The sequence below is a fragment of the Epinephelus fuscoguttatus genome, linkage group LG20 (assembly GCF_011397635.1).
Source record: "Epinephelus fuscoguttatus linkage group LG20, E.fuscoguttatus.final_Chr_v1".
Taxonomy (NCBI): Eukaryota; Metazoa; Chordata; class Actinopteri; order Perciformes; family Serranidae; genus Epinephelus; species Epinephelus fuscoguttatus.
In genome coordinates, this window is record NC_064771.1 from 2,071,012 (window position 1) to 2,097,060 (window position 26,049).

General features: G+C 40.9%; 1 protein-coding gene across 1 annotated transcript in view; it reads right to left on the minus strand.

Annotated features, from left to right (window-relative positions):
* Positions 1-5,792: 5,792 nt before the first annotated feature.
* LOC125881011 (RNA binding protein fox-1 homolog 3-like) overlaps positions 5,793-26,049 on the minus strand; it is a 1,507,594-nt gene continuing 1,487,337 nt past the window's right edge. The window contains exon 17 of the mRNA XM_049563926.1: positions 5,793-16,091. Within this exon, the coding sequence (XP_049419883.1) occupies positions 16,089-16,091 (3 nt within the window). The 3' untranslated portion in view covers positions 5,793-16,088. The remainder of the gene's footprint in view (positions 16,092-26,049) is intronic.

Below are 26,049 nucleotides of genomic sequence, written 5' to 3' on the forward strand. Positions count from 1 at the left end.
CTTCCGTAGCTATGTGCTCACCTCATTTGTGGCCTCTCTCTCCTCTTCCTCTGTTTTCTGCCACCTTTTCCTGATTGCTCTTAGCTCTTTCTGCACTTCAGTGATCTGGCGCTGCCTCTTTGAGGGACCTGCCGCTGTCTTGACAGTATCTACGGTTATCCCAAAGGTATCCTGGCATGCCTGATAGACGGTCTGCACCATGATCTTGATCTTCTTGACTGCGTCCCCCTTCAGGATGCTGTCCAGGGTGGAACTGAGGTCTACATCCAGTTGCGCGCATCTGTGATTTGCTGCTGGTGGAAGATTAAGCCATGGTTTCTTCCTCATGTCGTCCATACACGCTGGTACACTCGCTCTTCTTGTGCGCTGAACAGGATCAGCAAGGAGGTCCGGGGCACTGTGGTTTGCCTCCTGGCCCCTGTCCTCCACTGACTGACGAGCGATACTAATCAATCAATCAAGCAATTTTATTTATAAAGCCCAATATCACAAATCACAATTTGCTTCACAGCATACGACATCCCTCTGTCCTTAGGACCCTTGCAGCGGATAAGGAAAAACTCCCCAAAAAACTCCTTTAACGGGGGGAAAAAACGGTAGAAACCTCAGGAAGAGCAACTGAGGAGGGATCCCTCTTCCAGGACGGACAGACGTGTAATAGATGTCGTACAGAACAGATCAGTGTAATAATAACAGTAATCCGTATGACACAATGAGACAGAAACAGAGACAGAGAGAGAGACAGAGACAGAGAGAGATGCAGGACAGACAGTAATGACAGTAGCTTACAACAACATTAATGAAAGTAATAATATTATAGTTATAATTCTGGCTATCGTGGTACAATATGTTGAGTATATATTAATATCTCATAGAATACATATGTGACAATAATCATATGTGTATAATAACAGTAGAAGTATGACTAATGATAACAGCAGTAGCAGGAGGCATCTGGCAGGACCACGGCAGCAGCACAACCACACACGTCACACTATCCAGGCACTTCTGCGATATGAGTTAACCTGCGAGACAGCGGAGCACAAAGGCTCTGGAGAAGAAGCCGAGTTAGTGACATGCAGTACGGCCGAGTTAGCAAGATGCATTAATAGGACATGACAGAGAGAGACAGAAGGAGAGAAGGAGAGAAGGTGCCCGGTGTATTATAGGAGGTCCCCCAGCAGACTAGGCCTAAGTCAGCCTAACTAGGGGCTGGTACAAGGCTAGCCTGAGCCGGCCCTAACTACAAGCTTTATCAAAGAGGAAAGTCTGAGATGACTCTCTGAGACACAAGATCTTCGGTGTGTGAGTTGGCTTGGGCAGAGTGGTCAGAGCCTTGTTGGAAAACCCTTCCGCATCCTCAGCAGGTATCCCAGGGTCACAAGCGTTTCGCCCCTTAACCTGTACGCTTCACCTGGGTGGGGCAGCAAAGATTAACCTTCACCTGCAGAACGGTTCCACCTATGGTCTCTTGTCAGCCACAGCCACCTTCACCTTTCCTCAGCTGCTGAGGCAATCTCCCCTATGGCTCTCCTCAGATGCTTGGTTTTCGTGCCAATCTTCTGGAGGAAGAAGCACGCTGATGTTGCTGGCAATCCTCTGCAGCCAACTTCAATGGGGAATAGGGATGCATGCCACCCCCTCACCAGAGCTTCATCAGTCAGGTCCTGGTACTTCGCCTTCTTCAGCTCATGGGCTCATGGGCAGCCCACGGGTTCTCAGAGCCTGCGCCGAACAGCTCTGTGGAGTGCTTCATTGTGTCTTCAAAATGAGCCTGAGCCACCAGAGGGTCCCTGTGATATGGAAGATGACCTGCCTCATTCCAGTGCCAAAGACGCCGCAGCCCAGCGGTCTCTCGGACTACCGACCGGTGGCACTGACGTCACATATCATGAAGACTCTGGAGAGACTCGTCCTGGAGCAGCTCAGGCCTATGGTCAGGCCACACCTGGATCCCCTCCAGTTCGCCTACCAGCCCCGGACTGGAGTTGAGGATGCCCTCATTTACTTGCTGAACCGCGTCTACGCCCACCTGGACAAGCCGGAGAGCACTGTGAGGGTCACGTTCTTTGACTTCTCCAGTGCTTTCAATACCATCAGGACTGCTCTACTGGGTGACAAGCTGATGGCGATGCTGGTGGATCCCCCCCTTGTGTCTGGGATTGTGGATTACCTCACTGGCCGACCACAGTACATGTGTTTGCGGCACTGTGTGTCATATACAGTGGTCAGCAACACCGGGGCCCCACAAGGGACTGTCCTCTCTCCTTTCCTCTTCACCCTTTATACCACGGACTTCAGCTACCAGACAGAGTCTTGCCATCTTCATTAGTTTTCTGATGACTCTGCTGTCATTGGATGTATCAGCAAGGATGAAGAGGCTGAATACAGGGCTGTGGTGGATAATTTCGTCTCATGGTGTGAGCTGAACCACCTGCAGCTCAACACAACAAAGACAAAAGAGCTGGTGGAAAAAGAGCTGAGGAGAACGAGGACACCATTGACCCCAGTTTCCATCCTGGGGCATAACGTGGACATCGTAGAACACTACAAGTATCTGGGTGTGTTCATTCACAATAAACTGGACTGGACTAAGAACACTGAAGTCCTTTACAAGAAGGGACAGAGCCTCCTCTATTTTCTGAGGAGGCTCCGCTCCTTTAACATCTGCCGGACTATGCTGAAGATGTTTTATGAGTCTGTGGTGGCCAGTGCTATTCTGTTTGCTGTGGTGTGCTGGGGCAGCAGACTGAGAGTAGCCGATGCCAACAGACTCAACAAGCTGATCAGAAAGGCCAATGACGTTGTGGGGGTGGAGCTGGACTCTTTGACAGCAGTGTCAGACAGGAGGATGCTGTTGAAGGTGCGGGCGATACTTCAGCATGGCTCTCACCCTCTCCACAACGCTCTGGTTGAACAGAGGAGCACCTTCAGCCAGAGACTGATTGCTCCTAAATGCACCACTGAGCGCCACAGGAAGTCATTCTTACCTGTGGCCATTAAACTGTACAACTCCTCTCTCTGGTGATCGGACTCATTTGGCTATTTATAAAAACAAACAACATAACTACTCATTCTCATTTCATTTATAACGCTACAACCATTTCATTGTATATTGTATATATTTCAGATTGTCTACTTTAATATTTTATCTTATTTTATTTATTTTAATGTCTACTTTAATATTTTATTTTATTTTATTTATTTCATTGTCTATTTTAGTATTTTATTTATATCTTCATCTTTATCTCTTGTTTCCATTCATGCTGTATTTCTATTTCTACTTTGCACGGAGCATTGGGAACAAAAACAATTTCCCCCCGGGGATTAATAAAGTATTCTGAATCTGAATCTGAATCTGAAACAGCAAGCCTGTCCTCCCATGGCACTGTAAGCTCGGCTACCACTACGGTTTTAGAGCTCAAAGGCGGGCGGAGCAAGGTAACTGCCACCTCCTCTGGGAAAACAAGCTTTCTTTTTATGTTGACTTGCATCTCCCAGTCTGATGCTCGATGCAAGATGGAGGGTGAGATTTTGATTGAAGTTTCCTCCAGGATTTTCTCTTCTTCCCTGAGGAAACTGATGGGTCTTGGTGGTCTTCTTTGCCCCAGATCTTAAGTTTAGACTATTTCTCAAGATACTTTGAAGTGGCCAAACTAACATCCACAACGTCAGAAGCTGTGATCGAGCACTTCAAGTCTATCTTTGCACGTCATGGGATACCAGAGGAGGTGTGCTCGGACAATGGACCACAGTTTGCATCCGAGCCCTTCAGACAGTTTGCACGGGACTGGAGCTTCAGACATGTGACATCCAGTCCTCATTTCCCACAGAGCAACGGGGAGGCTGAGAGAGCGGTAAGAACAATTAAGCGCCTTCTCAAAAAATCCACCGATCCATATCCTGCGTTGTTATTTGAGGTGTTATTGCGTTGACAGTAACATACACTAAAAATGTTAATGCTTACTTGACCACTTATATTCAATTGTTTACATCAGCCAGTGCTGAAAAGTATGTTGTTTACATAAAGAAAGTATATTGTTTGCCAAAGAACGCATATGATGGTTAAGCGAAACAGCAACAGTTAGAGGAAGCCATTAATGTTACTAAGTGTTAATACGCTATAAGTATTAATATTGTTCCTGACTGTACTCTTAGCTTGTAGCTACAGTTTCTAAATGCTCACCGTTTTGTGCATGCATCTCCCTGAGAAGGACTTTTACTCCGAAAGGGTGATGTAGTATTAGGGGACACGCCGAGTATAGGAACCTTGTGTGAGTTGCATTATGTTGCACAGGGGAGCTGAATAAAGGAGGCACCTGAACTGTCCTGAACCGTCTGTTGTATATACTAGTGTTAGGACTCCATATATTACTCCAGTATACATGAGAGTAACAAGACACAAGTAACAAGATTACATACATAGAAATCAAAAGTGCCCTACTGAAGCACTGTTTCCATATAAAAAAAAAAAAAAAAAAATATTTGTCCCTAAAAACAATTAATAATCAGGATCTAAATATATAGATCAAAATAATCACGATTATTATTTTGTCCATAATACTGCAGCCCTGACTTGAAGTGAATGTTGACGTAAAGCAGGAGGAGGAGTACTGTGAAATCCACTTGGAAGTGAGGGAATAGAATGCACATACCACTAGGAGGAGCTATTTATCTATGTATCATCAAGCGTGCAGGGGAGACTTTTTTTCTATCATTGAGTAAACCTACAACCCCTGAGTAAGTGACATATCTCATGGACATTTCATATTTAATATTCAATGCATAACAAAAAACAACAATAAAAACAGTACAGACCAACTGATAGACTGCACAGTTCCCTCAATTAGTGAGCGTAGTAACTGCAGGAACTTTGTTTAAAACAATGATTTGAATGAATTTTCAGCCAACTACTTCCTGTAAATAAGCCATCAAAAATAGGTATTCCTGATGGTTTTAGGAACTTTTGATATGATTTTCTGTTGGTATTGTTTTCTTTTAAATTAATTTGTAACAATCATACTTAACTAATGGACATCTCTTTTTGACAAATTCAGTGTTTTCTTTCTTTCTTTCTTTCTTTCTTTCTTTCTTTTTTTTTGTCATACAGCCAGTGGCAATCTATAGCAAAATATGTTATAAAGTGTATGCCTACTCTCCATTAAACTATAAAAAACTATGCAATTAAATGTATAATCCCTTATTTCTGTTGGTATTCTATATATATGTATATATGTATATATGCTATGATTATTTCTGGACAAAGTGTATGCTGGTGTTATCCAGTGTCAAGTTTCTATGTGATCATGTGATAATAAGATTATATGGTAGCTAGTTAAGGCACATATCTAATAACTAGCTTGCCTGAGGGCCTGTCATAATAGCCTGCACTGGGGCCCATTCTAAGTACCTTATGCTACTGGTTTTAACTATGTGCTTTTCTGAAGCAGGACGAGGCTCTTTAGCAGAGCGTGAAGGCTCTGTGAATATGACTTGTGCTCACGTCTTTACCATACCCTCATACTGCAAGATTTCTTAGTGTGGTTTTTCTCCACAGAAATGAGTGAAATGCTGTGATATAGATCAACTGTAAATGGACTCCCTGTGAAGCTTTTGCGCCCCCAGGTTGGGAACCAGTGCTCTGTTTCATGTGTGCTTAAATAGACTCCTGCAGAACATGCATGAAACCACTTTAACTGCATTGACAGGAGAGTTACTGGGGAAAGAAATGTTTATTAATAGTAATCATGATAGTAATAACTGTCGTAATAATAATAATAATGTGATGATAATGTAACAGTAATGTAATAAATAGTATTGTTTCTTTGAAGCACATTGGGAGCATACAGAAACAAAAACCAGGAAAACAAATACCCAGAACGGTATATATATATATATATATATATATATATATATATACACCTGTACCATGTCCCTTGGATACTGTTTGCTGAGAAAAAGAGAAAACATAATGATTAATTAACGACTAATGTCTTGATTGCACAGGTTAAGTGAAGCCACAGCCACACATGAAGAGTGTCTTTGTTGTTCTAATATACGGTAATACAAGGTTTTTCTATTGACAGAGATCTGTACATAAGGAATACAAAAGCACATGGAAGCCTCAAAGAGATAAAACAAACCAAAAACAGACAGACAAATACAAACAGAATGGATGGAAACTCATTGTTTTCTTTCTATTTCACTCACTGCTAAAGTCATCAATCAAACCTTTGTGCTTTGGGGATCTGCATAGGACAAAGAGGCTGTTGGGGTTCGGGAAGTGACATGGATGTATAAAGGCAACAGTATACTTATAGCAAAAGTCAGAATTGCTGGAATAGAAACATCGGGGGGCATGTTACCACATGGAAATTATAGTTATTTCACAACAGCTTTGTTTTGTACAATTATTTGCATCCACACCAGTGGGGGCACATTTAAGAGTGAACTGTGATCTAAGGAAAACAGAAACTGTCCTCACTAGAGGGATTAAAAAAACAACAACACATATTTATCTTTTTCTTTGAAGCGATCGCTTGCAGTACTACAAATGCTGCTGTTCCTTTCAGTAGATTGTAATAAGGCAGAAGTAATGTGATGCTGTTATCCCTGCTGTAGAGACAGTCAAACAAAGAAGGTCAGGGTAAATGTCCTGTTTTCCATCCTTTAACCGTGAAGGTGATATTTCCCTAACCTCAACCATTTAGTCGTAACTGCCTAAAGCAGACAAGAAAGTATTCCTGAGTTTTTCAGTAGGGGAGAGTTGCCTTAAACGTAATGTGTTACAGTTGTGTCATGCATGTTTTCTCTTGCTATGTTAATGTCATCACGATGGCATCATGTCAGCATGTGGGCAGTACAGTAGTAAACGTCTTTATGAGAAATGGCAGCTGATTTCGCACAAACTAAGTAAACATAAGGACCCAGTAGTATTTTTTGATAATAAATTTATATGATGTGGAACTAAACTCCACATGGTTGTCAGCGTGTACCTGTTTTTTGTCAGCATTGTTCTCACGTCAAGCATGCTAGTTGTGGTCTGTAATTAACGCCAAAGTGTGGGTGCAACCATTTTTAACATGTGTTACATTTGTAACTGCCATAAATTTGCTAGCACAGCTTGATCACTTAACTTGTACAGTATATATTATAGTATATATATGTAGAACTTGTATGTTGGTTGTTTGTCAATAAAACTTGCAGATACAAATGGGCTGTGTGCCTATAGCATAGACTGTGAAGCTTAGTGACTCGGAATGTTGCTCTGTTGACCCTCTGAGAGAGGAACAGTATTTTTACTTCCATCAATCAGATTGGCTAACTATATAGATGCAACAAATGTACTGACCAACGAAGAAGAACACAATTGCACCAGCGGCTACAGCTGTTTTAAAGAAGCATTTCACTGCTGGAAAGATGGCATTTTAATAAAACTAGACTATCTCTGCAGTAGAAAGATGCAAATAATTTTCATGAAAACAGAAAACAAAAAAAGGATGCTTTTGCTCAAGAGCAGGGGTGGCCAATCCACAGCTTGCGAGCCGCATGCGGCTCTTTGCCTATCAGTGTGCAGCTCTTCGATCCATTAATTAAAACCATCGGCGTGCAGCCCTTCCATCATTCATAAAAAATCAATTCATTGTTACGAGTGCATATAGCCCTTTAAGAAATGTAACAGGTGTAAGTGGAGCGAGTGAGAGAGAGAGGAGTGCGCATGGGCAGGTGAGACGGCGTGGAGTTCGGGAGGAATGCAGGACGAGAGCGCAGTGGTGATATTGCACAACAAAAATGGCAGGGAAGAAATGCGTGGCTAAGCGAAAGTATGAAGATGAACAAAGAACATTTTTAGCAGAGTGGGAGAGTGATTTTGTGTGAGGAGAGAGTATGAGAGAGGGAGAGACTGTGTGGATGTGTGTGGAGAGAGTATGAGAGAGGGAGAGACTGGATGTGTGTGCAGAGAGTATGAGAGAGGGAGAGACTGTGTGGAGAGAGTATGAGAGAGGGAGAGACTGTGGATGTGTGTGGAGAGAGTATGAGAGAGGGAGAGACTGTATGGAGAGAGTATGAGAAAGGGAGAGACTGTGGATGTGTGTGGAGAGAGTATGAGAGAGGGAGAGACTGTGTGTGGAGGGGGGGTGGAGAAAGACAGCATGAGAAGGAGAGACTGTGTTTGTGTGTATCTCTATTCATGGTTCATTTGTGTGTGAGATAAATCTGGCTTTGAAAATTGGACATGTATGGATTTTGATTTTATGTCATTTCGTGTTTGTGTGAGAGAGGGAGTGTGTTTGTAAGCACACATGTGTATGATGTGGCTCTTTGTAGTACCACGGTAATTTTTGTGGGTCTTTGTCTCTGACTGGTTGGCCACCCCTGCTCAAGAGGGAGTAAACCTCCAAGTACCAGAATGCTCTGCACCACATCAGGCTGATAAATGCTGTCTGCTAGTGGGTGACATAATGCGAACTCGTCTGTTTGAAAAAATATGATGGCTAGCTGGAAATAAACGATATCGTATTGCAGTTTAAGAGTAAGTGTCAACATGTTTATGAAAACATTTAAGGCAAAAAATATGCAAGTCAGAAACAGAATCTTGGTTTATATTTGATTAGCTTTACTTAGTTTTAGCACTTGACCTTAGGTTTTGGTTTTTGGACTTGTTTTCACTGTGCAGGAAGCAGTTTGGTGCCCACTTCCTGTTCGCAAACTCTCGCTATTACAGCTAGACAGGTCAATAAACATGTTTCTGAAAACATTTTAGGCAAGAAATATGCAGTGCAGTAACATGATCCTGATATATTCAATCACACTGCCTAGTTTAACCATTTGATTGAATTTTGGTTTGAGTTTGAGAGACAGAGAAAATGGGGCAGGGGTCTGTCTCTTGATTTGCTTCTATACTCTTTGTGTCTGCAGTGACTGCAGATATAGCAGGCAATATGAAATACAGAAGTACAGCCTTTGAGCAACAGCCTGGTAGAACGAGCGAACTGAATGATGCAGAACACGTCATCTGGTGAAGTTTCACCATGGGGGGAGCAGGGATACTAGGTACTGGTTAGATGGAGGGAAGTTTACCGCAGTTTATTTGCACAAATTACCCACATTGTTTTCAACAAAGCTGGTTGAAAATCAGCCAAGAATCCCTTTAATAATATCACTGTGTTTTATGTATCATCTGATCACATTCTTGGTATGAAATTAACATAGAAACAGTTGCACCTACCATATGGCAAACCAAATACTGACAATGGCGACTCAAAATAAAATCACAATTTAATCTTTACTAGAACAATTAAATCATAACCCTCCAACCATGATCAACTTTTTTTTTATTTTGTTTTTTTTTTTTTGTTTTACAAAAACAGAAATTTGTTACACCAAGCAGGACCATCACTTCGGTTTCTGGAATAGATTTTATGGTTGTGAGGTAACATGGAAATCATTTGTATGTGCCCTGTAGTTCGAGCAAACCTGCCAAATGTTGTCTCTGCAGAAAGTATACTGTGGCCTTCATGGTGGAGGTCAGCGGGTTACTAGGGGAGGTAGGTGTGGTTTTGGCTCATGGATTGTAATTGGACTCTACCTGGCCTACACTGATGAGGGGCTGGGGATGGGAGCGAGGTCTGGTTTCCAGGAGGTTTCAGAGAATAATAGCTGCTTTAGGGCTTGCATTTGAGGTACACACAATATAAAGGAACAGGTAAAGTTTTGCAGAAGACCCACGTTGATTTTGGTAGGAAGCTCAAGGATTTCTTGTGTAGTGTGTAGAACAGGTGAAAAGGGTTTTAGCGTTGCTATGGTATGGGTACCTAAAGGCAGGGTGTTAAGGAGGGTAGAGGGAAGGAAGGCCTACGGGATCAAGGTATAGGAGGACATGCTAGCTTGAACAGAAGAGTTTTCTTAGGGTTACAGTAATCAGCCATAGAGAATACCAGAGCTAGAACGAAAGCTGCTTCACACCTTTTGTTTTTTTTTTAATCTCTCCAACCAGTAATGGATGGACAGCATTTACAGTACATGTAAACAGGACAAAAGTCTTTAACCAACAACAGAAAGAACAGAAAACTTAAGAATCAGAAGAACACGGCAGAGATCAGTGCTTTCCTGGATCTCTGCTAAGATTGACATCGTTAGTTGTTTTTCTTTTTTTTTTGTTGTTGTTTGTTTTCTGTTAAAGTCCCAGTCCCTGTCTTTATGTCTTTTGCAGTCCTTCTCAGTGGCTTTGTCACATTGCAGAACAGTCATCCCAGTTTAACAGCTCAGCAGTGGAGTGCTAAGGGATGGTGGTAAACAGGTCCACTAGACACACACACATTTAGTCTCAGTCTTTGAAGTAGCTTTGAGACATCCATTCAGAAGAGGCTCATGTACTGTATGAGTCCACCATCCGGTCCACTTTTCCACATGCACTTTGAATGACTGAGACAGAAATAAATGGAGGTATCACTGGATCCTTTCACACAGAAAAACAATCTGAGTCTTTGCTCATTTGGAAAGCTGAACTGGACAAGGACAAAAAGTGGAAGAGAGGGAGGAGGCGGAGGGACACTCTCCCTGTGAATTATGTTTGCTAAATTCATGGCAGGTACTCCCTGCCCTCTGCTTCATATCACCAAGGCCTCCAGAATGTCTTTCGCCAACCCAGGAAGACCTTTCATCATTCCACATTCACCATTACACATTGTGCTCTACAGGAGTTGGACAAAATAATAGAAACGCAGAATAAATAAGCTTCTTCAATATCAGAACAACTGAATCACAACTGTAAGAGCAGCAACACAGATCATTGAAACATATTGTATGGATATATTTTTAAATAACCTATAATACATCAAGAATGAAAAAGCTTCATTGGTTAAAAAAACAAAAACAAAGCTGTCTTTAAGGCTGGCATTTACACAGCCATGTGCTGCTTTCATTCAGCTACACCGAGCTACATTCATTTTTTTGTAGCTGAATCATTGCTTTCCTTGACCAAACAAACCCAGAGATGAGAACAATGTTTTATACTAGACATGTAAGTCAATTATTTCATTAATTGTGATACTGACTGGGGTCAGAACAGCTCATGTCACACCTTAAGCCCAGTTCAGACCACAAATTTGCGACAAGACAAGTTGAAACAGGCAACTACCTGCAATGTGTCGTTCTGCAATGTTGTAAAATCTGCCAGTTCACACCAATGCAACTAGATAAGACAGTGTATCATCTCTATGCAACAACTTTCTGTACTTCTGTTCTGATTATTTCTGAATATGATTAATATATTTCTTAAAATATGAATGAGGATAGTGATAGTGAGATACTGGCTACAGTTGCATTTGTAGTAGTGATGAAACTGTGAAAAACAGAAACAAAACGAGCATCACATGGACTGTATTTATAATCAGTACTCCACAATAATATAAATAAGCAGCACCAATGAATCAATCAATGAGAATGTGTGTGTGTGGGCGGGGAATAAGCACCTATAGCGAGCAGCAGCGACCCACCGTCCGACAACAGCACACTATGAGGACGGAAATAGAGGGCTTGGCGGGGACAGGGTGCCTGCCGCAGCAAGCAAACACCCTGTCTGCGGTCATTTTGACTTGACCACTGGACTTTACTACAAGCCGATTGGCTGTTGAAACAGGTGACGTGCTTTATGTTCTAAAACCACCCGCCGGCGATTTGACCAGTTGAATTGTAGGTCACACTATCAGCAGACTTGGGTCGAGCTCAGACTGTCCAGTTCACACCGCTGCAACTTTTCTCTGCAACGTTTTAAAGTGGTTTAGTCTCATTGTGAATCTTTGGTCTGAACTGGGCTTTACATGGTCTATATCAAATACACTAAGGGCTGATAGAATTTGATATTTATTCACTGAAGTGATGAAATTTTAAAAACAAATATGTTTTTCCTGTTTGTATTCATGTGTTTTTATGTCATACTTGATAATAATAATAGTAGTAGTAGTTTGAATTCTGGTAACTTTAAGTAACTATGGTATTGTTCAACCTGGACCCTATCTCTCCAAGTTTTTGTGTCTAATGGGAGGACAAATTTTTGAAATTAGCCCAGCATTGAGTAGGCCGCTGCAGCTAGCAGCTGCAGAACAGGCTGCAATGTAACTACTTGGGGCTTTTGTGCACCACCAATTTAGGAACACTAGAAGTGCTTGTTAATGCTACTAATCAGATTGTTACTCTAGTGTCTGAGAGCTTATGGGAAGACTCCCTATCGAGATCAGCCTTTTCTTAAAAAGTAAGAACCCTTTTTTAAAACTAGAAACAGCCCTAAAATCTTCTTTTTTGCCACCCCACCAGAATACATTTTAATAAACAGTAATTTTAGTGAGTAAAGAGCTATCATATTTTCACATCTAAAGTGGGATTTACACTTCTGGGTGAAATTGAGGCCAACCTATAGCTTAACGTAGATGCATACCCTACACAGTAGCCTGATGTACACCTCCCACAAAATAGCATTTTAAGTACCATGTGTGATTTATCCTGACTTCATATGAGTAGAGGAAATCCCCGCTAGCCACTAGGCTAATTTATGCAATGTAAAATGTCAAAAGCTTGTGCTTATAACGTTTGTATGTTGTATTTTCTTGTAGTCTCTATTACGCCATGTTTAATGTGTGTTTTGGGTGTGTTTTGAATCCGTCAAACTTTACAGCACTTCACAGATACCACACCGTCAACTTGTGTTTTGGAGGTGTAACTGCAGAGTGACACAGACACACCACTGAACAAGTAATAATGCTCACTATGGCATAGGCCACTTGCGTAGGCTACGCTCTGCATAGAGCTAAAGCATAAGTATAAATCCACCTTAACTGGGTGAATTAAGGGTTTATTTCAACCAAACCAGAGTTGGTGATTGTGATTGTGAGTTTTATTTCTTTTTCTTTTTCTATTTCTTTTCTTTAATTTCTCTGAATGACGTGTGTTTTTGGATTGTAAAATTATTTAAAGAAGTCTGATGGCTTCAGCAATTTTGGGGGCTTTTTATGGTCAAACCAAAAGCATCTTACTATTTATCAAAGTGGTATTTCTTGGTATGAATCCTTTCCATAAGTTGTCAGACACTTAGAATAACAATTTGAGAATGTCAGTGGCAACAAGCATTTTTTGGTGGACATAACTTTGACAAAAAAAAAAAAGTGGTTACAATGCAGCCTGTTTCGCTGCTGCCAGCAGCAGTGGTCTTCCAAATACTGGACCAGTTTCAAAAGTTGTTGTTCCCATCAGTTAGACACACAAACACACGGAAATAGAGTCCAGGTTGAAAAATACTGAAGCTACACTTTAAGACAGTAGTTTGTATAAGGACTATAAACAGTTGTTCCTTTAGGATGTGACTTCATCAGTTTCTATTATTTTGTCCACCCCATGAACCTTAGAAGAGATGTACCCCCTCCCTCCCACACCCTCTTTTTTTCCTCCTTCTCCTCCTCACCTCCACATAGCATTCATATAAGATTCAAGGGAGAAAGACAGAGGGAGAGGGAACAGAAAAGCAGAAAAAAAACTGGGAGAAAGATCTCTATCTAAAAAAAAAGTATTTTTTATCTTTCCCTCTCACACAGGGCAGGCTGCTTCCTGCCTCCCTGTTCCTATCAATTTTGAAAGGCCTGGCTGAGAGAAATTCTGACCGATCCTGCAATGATTACACATTTCTGTATCTCCCACTGGTGTCCCACTGAGTGCAGGGTACTGCTGTTCCTTTTACATGCTTTCTTCAGCCCCCCTCCTCACACTTTTTCTTCTGTCTTTTTTTGGGTCATGACATTACAGTCTATCTGGGTCAGCAGAAGAGGAAGTCCAGCATATTATGAGAAACATTTTGCTATATAATTTACATGTGTATATAATTTACAGAATACTGTATGTTTTAAGTACATATAAAACAACAACATCTACCTAAAAAGTTTAAGAGTTTTTAAAGATACATTCAGTAGCTGAACTGAAGGGAAAGAAAATTAATGTTAACAGAATTCAACATCACACAAGTAGAAACCTCATCATACATCGACAGTGCATTGAATTCTGCATGAAAATTGAAAATCAAAGGCAAACTTATGTCCAAGAGTTGCAGATCACAAATAGATATATCTATATTCATATATAAATGTTTTTCTCCTTACTGGTAATACAATAAATACAACATTAGTAAATGGCAACAACTGACTCTTCGACCATGCCTGACAGCATGTTATTAGTACAACGTTTAAATATAGAAGGATGTCACTAAAGTAGAGATCCATATAAATAGAAAGATTTAAAGAGACTCTTAATAAAACATTGTTTGTTTGTGACACTTTTTTGACTTCATATAGGGCTTTACCCCCTCCCCCTCTCACCCCACCATTGGCCCTGGAAGCCAAGGGCTTTGTTCAAGGATGGAAAGGAGACTTTCCTACGATGCTCCAAAGTTGACAGCTTCCATGTTTTAATCTGTACCCTCCCTCTGACTTCCTGTTCCACCCGCCCTTACCCTTCCCTTTCCAACCCAACACGATGTAGAAAAGCAGTTCACTACACAGCACAGCCACCTCAAACCACAACACCACAATGACATGTTTGGTAGTGATGTCAGGGGCAGCCAGGCCTCCAGCAGACATGACCTACTACTGACGTTTCAGTTTTTGCTTACCCCTTTACCACCAAAATAGCTCTGGTTCTTAACCCAATTCTATTCAAGGCTCTTGGGACCTCAGTGCTGTCTTGCAAATCACCCTGCGTTTCCACCAGTTCTGAGTGGAGCTATTGTCATCAAGGATGCGTCATCAACGGAGGGCTTTGCACAATGCACAACAGAAGTAAACAACAGTAGCAAAGTGGTGCATCACACCAATTACCTGTGAGCTTTTGTTCTGTTAGTACAGAAATTTGTTTTTATCAAAAAAACAAACATGAACCAACCATTAATGACACCACTGCATGTTTTTTTTCCACGGACAATTTCTCATTTGACTTCTCAAATGTTACCTTCACCATCCTCTCTTTACAACTATTAGAATATGACACACCCACTGATGTCATCACGGTTCGCACTTCAGGTGAGGAAAACCTGCTACTTTTTGGTTCCAACTTTTCAGGTTCTGAATCACTTCCACTTTAGTTGAAATGCTCCACTTCAGAACTGGAACACAACCGGTTCCATGTTGGTGGAAGGGGTAACTGTGGACTTCAGCTGAGCTCGTGCATTCTTCAAATAATCATTTCGACCTTCTCTTATCTCCATTTGCACAAAATAAGGTAGGGACAGCCTCATCACTTTTGTTTTTTTGGAATCTACAAAATGCAGGCTGCTTGACAAAACTAGCCAAAGTAACAGCTACACTACTGCAGTCCATTAGTGGAAGACAGGCTCAAAAAGCATTTTATTTTCTGAAGACTACTCCATATATTTCTATAACAATCACATAGTGACATGTCTGCAGGACCAGCTCCCCCCTTTTGCCCCTCAGTGCACAAACACACACACACACACACACACACACACACACACACACACACACACACACACACACACACACACACCAAGTCTCACCCCTGCCCCCTTAAAGCAGAGGGTGAGGGGTGTGGTAGGAGATAATCAGAAGAGAGGGGGGAAGCTGGCTTCTCCTCACCTACCTCCTCTAAACTCAAAAGACACATGACATTTTCCCCCAAGTTCTTCTTCTTCTTCTTTTTTTAAACATACTTAATGTATTACATACACATAATATAGAATATGTATATACGTACATTAGTGTTTGCTCTTTTTGGAAATCATAAACTTAAAAAAGTTTACAAAAATAAAATGTTTTATGTTGACTTCTCTAACTGGTCTCTCCCACTCAGCAAGGCTTGTTTTTCCAGGGGTCGGAGCCCCCACCACTACAGGCTCAATGGTTCAGGCCCCAGCCTCAGAGCATCCTCCGTCCATCCTGTCAGATTCCTTTCATTCTTGATAGAAGAGCTCCTTTACAAATCGCGTCTTTTTGTTTTAGTTGATCTTTTTTAAGTATCCTTCAGTGTCTGTGTTGTTCTTCTCTTTTTTAGTTGATGTCCATCTGTACTCATCCCTCTAGTCTTTCTTTTGTTTACTAAAAAAGAAAGAACAGGCAAGTCAGCGTAAATAAGATGTCTGTCTACTTTGTGAATTAGCTTTTATATATGTTAATAAATATATAAAAAATACTATTTACTCTCCTATAGATGGCTAAAAAAAAAGAGTTACTATATACACTGTTTAACATTATGTCATCAAAACAACTGTACCATCATTATACATCAGATTCAGTATACACTGTTTCAATCACTGAACAATAACGATACATTTATGTTGGAGGAATCAGATGAAACAATGTGAAACAATATCATAGATCATCGATCACAACAAGATGACGCAGTACATACAGTATGTAAAACAAGTTCAGTAACAGCAATATGTACAGCTTTAATCAGCTCGAAGTCATGTTTTACCCCCTTCAACAGTCTGCAACAGGGTTTGACACAGAAGTTTAAGCTGATTTGTCAGTTTGTTAAGAATGAGATTTTGTTTCATCGGTGTGGTCCACCTCCTCGGTGTAATTATATATTAATTCAGAAAAAAACAAATAAAACAAATTTCTTTTTAAATAATTGCTGTTCTTGGTTTCTTTTTAAAAGTAATCCTACTAGTAACCTGGGTTAAGTATAGTGGTACTTTATTCCAATTTGACATGGCTCTGTACATTACAGTTTTCTTTAAAGCACTGGTCATGGGTAAGGGTAGCATAAAGCTTAAAAAAAAACAAACAAATTCACTTGCTCAGAAGAATAAACACTAAAATAATATATGATATTGTAAAATAATATTAAAATGTACACATTAACCTTCTAATTGAACTACGAATGCACCGATTTTGAAATTCTGGGCTGATATTGATACCAATGTTTAAAATAACAATTTGGCCAATAGTCAATTTTGTTGTTGTAATTTATTCTTCTTTTGTGCCAGGGAAACAGAAATCTACACTATAAAGAATAAATGAACAGTCTTAAAGTTGTTCAGTCCTTCATTACACTACCTTTGAATGAGCACAAATTCAATCATACACATTTATAAAACAACCTATAACATAACCTTCTTTCACATGAAAAAACATCTTTGAAAAAAATTAAGCAAAAAGCATTTTTACTATATACGATACATCATAATTCCCTCTCTAATATCTATTTTATAGTGCTGTGAAGAAATCAACAAATGTCTCCTTCAAACAGGCCATGGCTATATCTGCCGCAGAGACATAATAACCTAATCAGCTCAATGTGAAAGAGATGTGAGATATTAATAATGCTCGTAAGTGCTAATATGTAGGAAACTGGACTTGCTTGTGTTTCTTGAAGATGTTTCACCTCTCATCCAAGAAGCTTCTTCAGTTCTAAATGACTGGTATGAAGTTGCAGGCTATAAACCCTGTTTGGGTGGCAGTGTTGTGCTAGTTACTGAAAAATAGGAACTAGTTACCGTTACTAGTTACTTCATTAAAAAGTAACTCAGTTAGTAACTCATAGTAGTAACATGCAACCGTCTTCTATAGTGGAGTCACTCGCTCTCAGGCAGCTAAATGTTTTACAACTACGGTATTTGGATACAAATAGGGAAAGTGAGCTAAAGAGAACATTTGAAGAGCTACATGATGATATGGAGTCTGTCACCCACCGCAGACATTGTCTGTCCACAACAAAAGCTTCCTCGGGATATCAATGGATATCACGTCACTGGATATAATTTAACGTTACTGGGACTAAAAATCTACAGAAGCGCTACCGCTTAATGTAGCGTTACAGCACTGTGATGAGGCCAGCAGGTCGACAGTGACTTCAGAGATGGTGAGAGACGTGTTTCATTAAGATGCTCTGGTAAGAATTGTTCATATACCTCTATCTGACTTGACTATCTTTTACTGTATAGGGCTAAAATGTTTTAGTGAAAGGGATCTTCAGTATGTGAAGGAATACTGCATGCTGCTCGCCGTTTTAAAACCTGGCCAAAAATAACGGAGTAATGCACCATTTGGTAACGGTAACTGCATTACTGAATTTAAAAACTAATCCGTTAGAGTATTAGTAACTGCCAAAACTAATGGCGTTACTGTAACGCGTTACTAATATTAACGCGTTACTGCCCAACACTGGTGGGAACCCTTGCAGAGTCGTAAGGGGTCACGTGAGCTCTTGAAGAAATGCAAGCAAGTCCAGTTGCCTACGATATTAGCACTTAGGATTACCATGACCTTGATGACTGAGAATCTTCACTGACTAGTAATGATGCTGTTTAATCAGTATCTTGAAAACCCACACTTACTAGGTGGATGGATTATCTTGACAAAGGACAGGTGCTCACTAAAAGATTTTTAACACATTTGTAAACAAAATTTAATAAAGGTAAGTTTTCTGTCTGCACAGAAAAACTCTTTTAACTTGTGAAAAATCGGAGCCACAGTGCTATGTTTATATTTTTGTTCAGAGTACCCCCTATCTGGCGCACACATAATATGTGAGACAGAAAGTCATATTATGACTGAATGAAAATGATGAAAGGCAATTTTAATGTGTTACTGCACAGCCAACAGTAACACTGAAAGACAAACTGCTGAAAAATAGACTTTCCTCCTCTGACTGTAATATCATCTTTGATGCAGATTAAAAGGGGAAACAACAGATAATGGAGAGAAAATCTTTCTCATGTGTAAAGACAGTTATATTTCTTTTGTTAATTAGATGAACAGGTAATACAGATCTACTGTTTTTAACAAAATGGTGACCCAGAGAACAGATCTGGCAAAACTAGCAGGTAATGCAAGTCTTGGGAGACACCGTTGCATCCTGCTTACTGTTTAAATTTGACAACTTTTCCACACTGTGTGACAATATCCAAAACTTAATCTGTATTTGAATATTCTTACACTTAATTGGAGCTGCATGACTAAAATAGCATATGCTGACTCCTGTGATGCTCACCTTACAGCAACAGGCAGCAACCTTTGCGAAAGCTGGATTTATTGGCTGCGAGATTTATTTGGCTAATTTAGAAAATCTTATTAGTAAGCTAAGTGAAGCTGTTAAACCCAGTGAATCAGATATTTTCAGATTAACTGTAGATGGATGCAGTTGAGGACTGTCAGGTGACTTTTAAGCAAAATGAAATATACAGAATCCAGACTTCATATGTTATATGGCTGTACCAATACATCAAATGAAATATTCTATTGCATTTTGCATCATTTTATACACATTCCCCTACAGTTCATTTGGCCTGTAATATTTGGTATCATCTCAAATTTTGTTATCTTCTCCCTCAAAAGTTCTAATGGCTAGAATTACCGTCTTGCAGTGGTATGCCTATCTCAAGTTGCACTTACAGTTTACACCCATGTCAGTGAAAACATGGATGCTTTCCACACATCTTCCCCCTGACAGCACAGAGGATCTATACAATCAGTACAGTTTCAAGGTGGACACCCAAGATTAATTTCACCAACTTAGTATCTGACAAAATGTCTCCCCTTCTGTTCCTGAGTTATGACATTGACCAGAAAAATCTTTTTGCAAAACGTCTTTGCCCACTGGATCCAAAATGTCAACACTTTATCATTTTATCCTATCAGACATTTGTGTGAAATTTTATTATAACTAGCATATGAATTCTTAAGTTAGGGCCAAATTTAAGTTTTGTGAGATCACAGTGACCTTTGACCTTGGACCACCAAATTCTAATAATTTCATTCTTGACTATAGTGGACATTTGTGCCAAATTTAAAGAATTTCAAAGAAGCCAAATTTGAAGAAATTCTCTCAAGTTTTTCTCGAGATTGCATTCTTAAGAATGGGAGGTACTTACACACGTACATAAATTTGTACTATAGATGGAAGAATGGATGGACAAGCTGAAAATATAATGCTTTTGGCTATGGCACATGGAAATGTAAAAATTCTGCACAACCTGGGTTAGCACTGAGCAGGCAGGTTGTGGAAGGCATTTAAAACACTAAGAACACAAGTATCAGCAGATCTGCAACTTCAAATCCAATCCAAAAGTGACAGTATCAGCCTTCGACATCTGTCAAAACCCCCCCAACAATTATTATTGTTGACTGTCTTAGAGGCTTTGCAAGATCAAGGGAGCACTGCAGTTGTTTTTTTCTGTACGAGACAATTCAGATTTTTTCCCACGTTGAGGATACAGGCAGCAGAAGTACATCAGAATCCAGCGACAGGCGCAAGAGAGAAGAGAAGGAGGAGTGAGGGAGAGAGTGAGGTTGGCTGTTTTCTGGGATGCTCTCGTCTTGACAAAACCTCTTTAATTCTGGGAGATGAGTTGTTGAGGCAAAGGAAGGAGGTACGTGTGAGCGAGGGTGTCGGTGGGAGGTTGAATCTTCCAAGGTGAGGACAGAAGAGGAGGACTTTAATTTCAGCATAACTTTGTAGTTGCTTGGTCCTGCCCCTCTGTAGAGAGACGGAGAGACAGAAACCTGTGCAGCTGCACTGCTGAGTCGCAAATCACAGTCAATAACGGCATCCTCTTGTCTCACCTTAACAGGCCTGCTCCCTCCCAGATGCATTTCTGTATAAGGGCTGCTGCAGGAATGGAGCCTCACAGGGAAAAGAAAGGGTGGTGAGATGTTTGGGGGAGAAAGCAGAAAGCAGCAGGGGCTGAGCAGAGAGGTAAGTTTGGGGCTGAGAAATACCTTGGAGGATGCAGAGGAGAACCTAGCCGAGAGCTGAGGTGACAAATATATTAATCACTTTGGGCAAATACCTCCCACAGAAGTTAGTGTTGGGACCTCAGCCACATGTTTTAAACAATAGAGAAGCCTTCACAAAACCAGCGAGTCTGTGAACAAAGGAAAAACGTCAGGCCTCCATTGGTCCAGTAACTGTAAATCACTTCCAAAATTCAGGCCTAGTTCACATGGACCCATGTACTTCTGAAACCGTATATTATTCTATGCGAATTTGGCTGTTTGGCCACACGCAACTGCACTTTTGGGCCCCCCGAAACTGCGTTTCTTTGAAACCGGAGTCCAAGGTGAAGTTTTTGGAAGACTTTGGTGCCAGTGGTTGCGTATAGATAGGATAACTGCAGTATTTTATTACCTCTCTCCATTGTTTGATGTCAGAGTGATGGTAAATAGCTCTTTTCTAAAGTTTACTAACTACTAAAATCCCACATCCTGTGTTTAATACAACGTATCTTAACTATATTTACAGTGAAGCTTGAATCTACACTCTGCACCCTTATGTGAATGTTTACCGTTGCTATGGAAACAAGTCACAGCTGACGTTAGCGTTAGTTAGCTTAGCTCAATCGTCCGACAAACAAGAACCCATAAAATTATATTTCAACATATTTAAACAAAATCAACAACAGCTACCAACAGCTACAGTCCTTAAAACCTTAGCTAATGTGTTGTCACAGGTTAGATTGTCAAAATTAAAGTAATAACAGCTTAAATCCCTGAGGAACTACGCTAGCATTAGTGACGGTTGCATCCACTCATATGCAGTTACCTTACATAACAGTTCCCTCAAACAATATCATGAAGCACAATACAAACTATATAAACAAATTATCTATTAAGGGTACACTACTAAAATCTGAAGGTGCTTAGGTGACATTTACCCCCCTGAAAGAATAAATGAAAACAAACGGTGATTTTGCTGGTCTGAAGTAGCTTTACTCTAGGTGTAACGGCCAACTGAAGAACCAACCGTTTATATACCCAAATTTGGTCTTGTGCCTTTACTCAAATCAGTTATGCTTTAAATTGAATGGGGGTATCTGTATGGTATCTGTAAAGATACAAAATCGATATCATATGCATAAAATAATGTCACAATTGAGTGGGCAGATACTCATAAATACCTTATATGTCACACTAACTTTATTTGAGACCGTGCTATCTGCTCTCTTTGGATGGCATATCCAGCTGCTCGACCTAACGACCAACGAAAGAGGCTGCTCTTGTTGCTAGCTACCCCAACTACACTACCATCAAAGCGGCAACGGGCCTGCTAACGGAGGTTCTGGATCCGTCGCTGCTTTTGTGGTAGTGTAGTTGGTCATTCAGGTGCATCTGCTGTTGAATTAGGTCGCGCTATGTTTGTGGTTGTTTTTATTTTCCGCACTTCCCTATTCCGGTATTGAGTCTGACTTCTGACTGGTTAAAATGGCCTTTCCATTAGAATTTACATTGCCACCTACTGCTTTGGCATATGTATTACTTCACTTGGTAGCGGGTTTTGCTGTTTCGTGTGATCATATTTTTTTATCACATCACTCGTGTGGACGAATTTTTTTGGAAACCGGAGCCCGAAAAACTTTGGTTTCAGAAGTACACGGGTCCGTGTGGACTAGGCCTCAAACTCTTGCTCCCTACTGGGCGACAGCAGCCAGACCCTGGTGGAGTCAGGCGGAATGCCCTCTGACGTCACTGAGACTTTACCACCACGCATTTGATCTCGCTGGACACCATCTTGTGCGTACTTTAAAGGGATAGTTCAACATTTTGGCAAATTCACCTATTGCCGGAATCCCTATAGTCGGTTGGTTGCGGTAACAAGCCGAAGACATGGAGCAAAGTGAAGTTTCACGTAGTTCCAACCAGTAATACGGACAGGTTGTTGTTCCCTCAGGAGTTGTGGTGATTTATGAGTGTGGAGTTAGCATGTTCTCCCTGTGTTCCGGTGATTATTTTGAGGCGTACTCTATATTTATATTGCACAGGTGTACCTAATAAAGTGGCCAGTAAGCCCCACATTTACACCACCGGCTCTGGGTCTCCCCTCAGCCCCTGGTTGCTCAGCAGCCTCAGCCTCTCTTGTTGCTCTCTCGTCTTCCAAAAGCTGTAACTCTGCGTCTGTATATTCTGGCTTCTTTTCAACAAACTTGTTGTTTTGATGACGGGAGTAACTGCACTAAACATAAGCTGTCTTGAAATTACTCCGCCCAGCAAGTACTATATGTCTGGAATGTAGTTCCGGCTCTGCATTTGGCTTCAAAACAACTCTGTCTCGTAATATTACATTATTATTTCATAGCGTGGTGAATGTGTAAGCTACGAGTTGTCCAGAAGAGCGGGTTGGAGTCATTTGATGGTGTATTTGATTAGTTTTGAGGTAAAGGTAATGTACCTACTCATATGACTATAGGGATTACGGCAATAGGCGAATTTGCCAAAATGTCGAACTATCCCTTTAAAGGAGCACATGAGGCCAGCGGTTTTATGACCGCTTGTCTTGCTCTAGTCTCCCTCTTCACTCTTATCAGTATCTGGCAGAGATGGGGGACTCGAGTGACATGACTTGACTCGAGTCAGACTTGAGTTGTAAATATGATGACTTGAGATTTGCTTGACTAATGGTGATAAAAGACTCGACTTTGACTTTGTATTCATGACTTGAGGCTTGACTTTTACTTGAGACAGATGACTCGAAAGGATTTGGCTTTAATTCAATAATAAAGGCACGCTAAGCACCGTTGGGCGTCACTTCTGTTTACGTTCAACAATGTTATCAAACACAACGGAGCTAGCTAACTCCTCACCCTGAGACTGAGAAGCCCAGCTCCAGGTGCAATAATTTCCTCTTTGTTGGTGTCATGACTGCTCAGAAGTATCTGAACAGCCGAGCCGTGGCGGCACACAGGTATGTGACGTGTCAGAGGAGAAACGAGCCGTTCACATTTCTCTCTTTGTGGCAGGTAACGGTCCACAAACCTCACCGCACTGAAGGGACTATTCTCTACTTATCAGAGGAGGAGGGTGACTGGTTGATTTTTATTTTATTTTTTTTATTTTTTTTTTGATCCCCCCTGTAGCCACAAATATGTTTTCTTGAGCTTTTTGAAGTGACTGGTGGAAAATGCATGATCCTTCACCATGAATTAGATTTTTAAAATTTAGCTGAGTTCATCCGATGTGACAACTGTGTGCTGGGCCCTTACCACACACATGATGGAGGAGAGGGTGGCTCCAGAGGAGCCTTTGTATTTTGTTGTTTTCCTATTAAATGTGTTATTTAAAATTTTCACTGCGCTCCTAAATTTCTTTCTGTGTTCCTAACTTTTTTCAGTTAGGAGCACATGTGCTCCTAGTGAATAAGGTTAATGTAGAGCCCTGTTTGAACTCTGATTTTAGCCTCATTGTAGTCTGTAACTCTAACTACCTCTTTGGGCACTGCATTCACGTGTGCACGCTTCCGCGAGACCGTGAGACATGGGCACCGTGTTCATGTGTGTGTGCTTGCTTTCGCTGGTCTCGCGCTGGCTGGTTGGTACAGCCTGGACCCAAATGTTTTTGTTGCCATTTGCGGAGCCTGGGCTGCCTACAGAGACTGGACTTTTTCCACAGCATATTCAGGGGACATGTAGCTAGCGGATCGTGAGGAGATGTTTGCTGTATGTGACATATGACTTTACTTGTGACTTGCTTGACCTGAGCAATGACTTGACTTGACTTGCTTGACTTATAGCAGGGACTTGACTTGATTTGCTTGATTCTCACAACAACTAACTTGGGACTTGCTTGAGACTTGAAGGTAAAGACTTGAGACTTGCTTGTGACTTGCACATGTGTGACTTTCCCCTATGTCTGGTATCTGGTGGCGCCATTATAGGTCTCTTTGATCCTCAAAGAGGCCATGTCCACCATCCCTCTCTCTCTGGTTGGTTATTGATCCCTGTATCCAGGGTGGTTCCCCGGAATTATTAATTTACATTAAAAATTTAATTTCTTCATCAATTACAATTAGTAATTAATAATCAATAACCAACTTGCCTTTAGCAAATCCCAACAACAGGTTAAAGAGTGGATGTATGACAGAGGACAGAGAGGAAAAGCAGTAGAGGCGAGAGCTGAGGAGGCTCATCAGTCATGTTTCAAAAGTCAAAGGCTGATCACACTGAGTTAGCCCAGCCCATTCTCATTTCAAAGTTGTCAAATATCGCTGCTTTGTCAGTGATTTATGCATCACCTCATGCAAAAAGCCATCTTTTGTGGCAGTAAGATTCGTGGATGGATGGCATCAGTTCATGAGGTGGGTTGATGGCACCTATCATGGTGGTATGGGACACTGCTGGATGGTGTCAGGTTGAATGCTGCTGGTAATGACGTAATATAAAGAACTGGAGTCCCAAAAGGGTGGGCTGGAGGGGTGGTGGATGGGTCCAACAGACCCTGGACTTTCACTCAGGAGCTCAGTGTTTGCTTTCTGTATGAATGAGAAACCATGAGCCAAACCATGATGTTTTTTTCTGAACCTAACCATGCACTTTTGTTGATGTCGAGGCATTTGTTGCAGCATCCTGGAACGTCGACAGCAGACACAGGAGAATACCTAGCACATATATTGTAAACATCACTGACAAAGCGGTGATACCTGACGACTTGGGATGAGAACGTGTTGGTTTGCTCTGTGTTTGAGCGAGCATGAGGAAAGAACAGACGAGCATAAACTCAACAGATGCGTCTTTCAAGAAAAAATATATTGAGATTTGACAATAAACAGTTAAATATGATATACATGTTTGCTTAATAGACACAATGAGACAAAATAAATCAGTGCTGCATTCACTGATACTGGGCCAAAAGGAATATTCTTTTATGCCCAGCACAGATATGCAGGCTGTTACATATTCATCAGATATTATTCTGTGAGTATATAAGAGAACATGAGAAAATCAAATACATAGAGGAAACATTACATTTTCAGAGATTTAACAAATATTAAGATAATAAGATACATTAGCAAATCATGTGCAAAAAACAAACAAAAAAGGCACACACAACATGTGTTTAAGCTACAAAGCATTGGTTTAATATAAAACTTGCATCTCTAAAAATCACTTCACGCGTAAACCCATAACTTCAAAAGAAAAGGAGAGCACAAATGTGTAAAAGCTATCAAAAGGGGAAAAAAGAGTGCAGAGTGAACAGACACGAGGTGCACTGCTGAGAATTGCTGATGTGGTTCTTCTCACATCTGCACCTCAACTCTGCTACTGCTCAGAACAGTGCT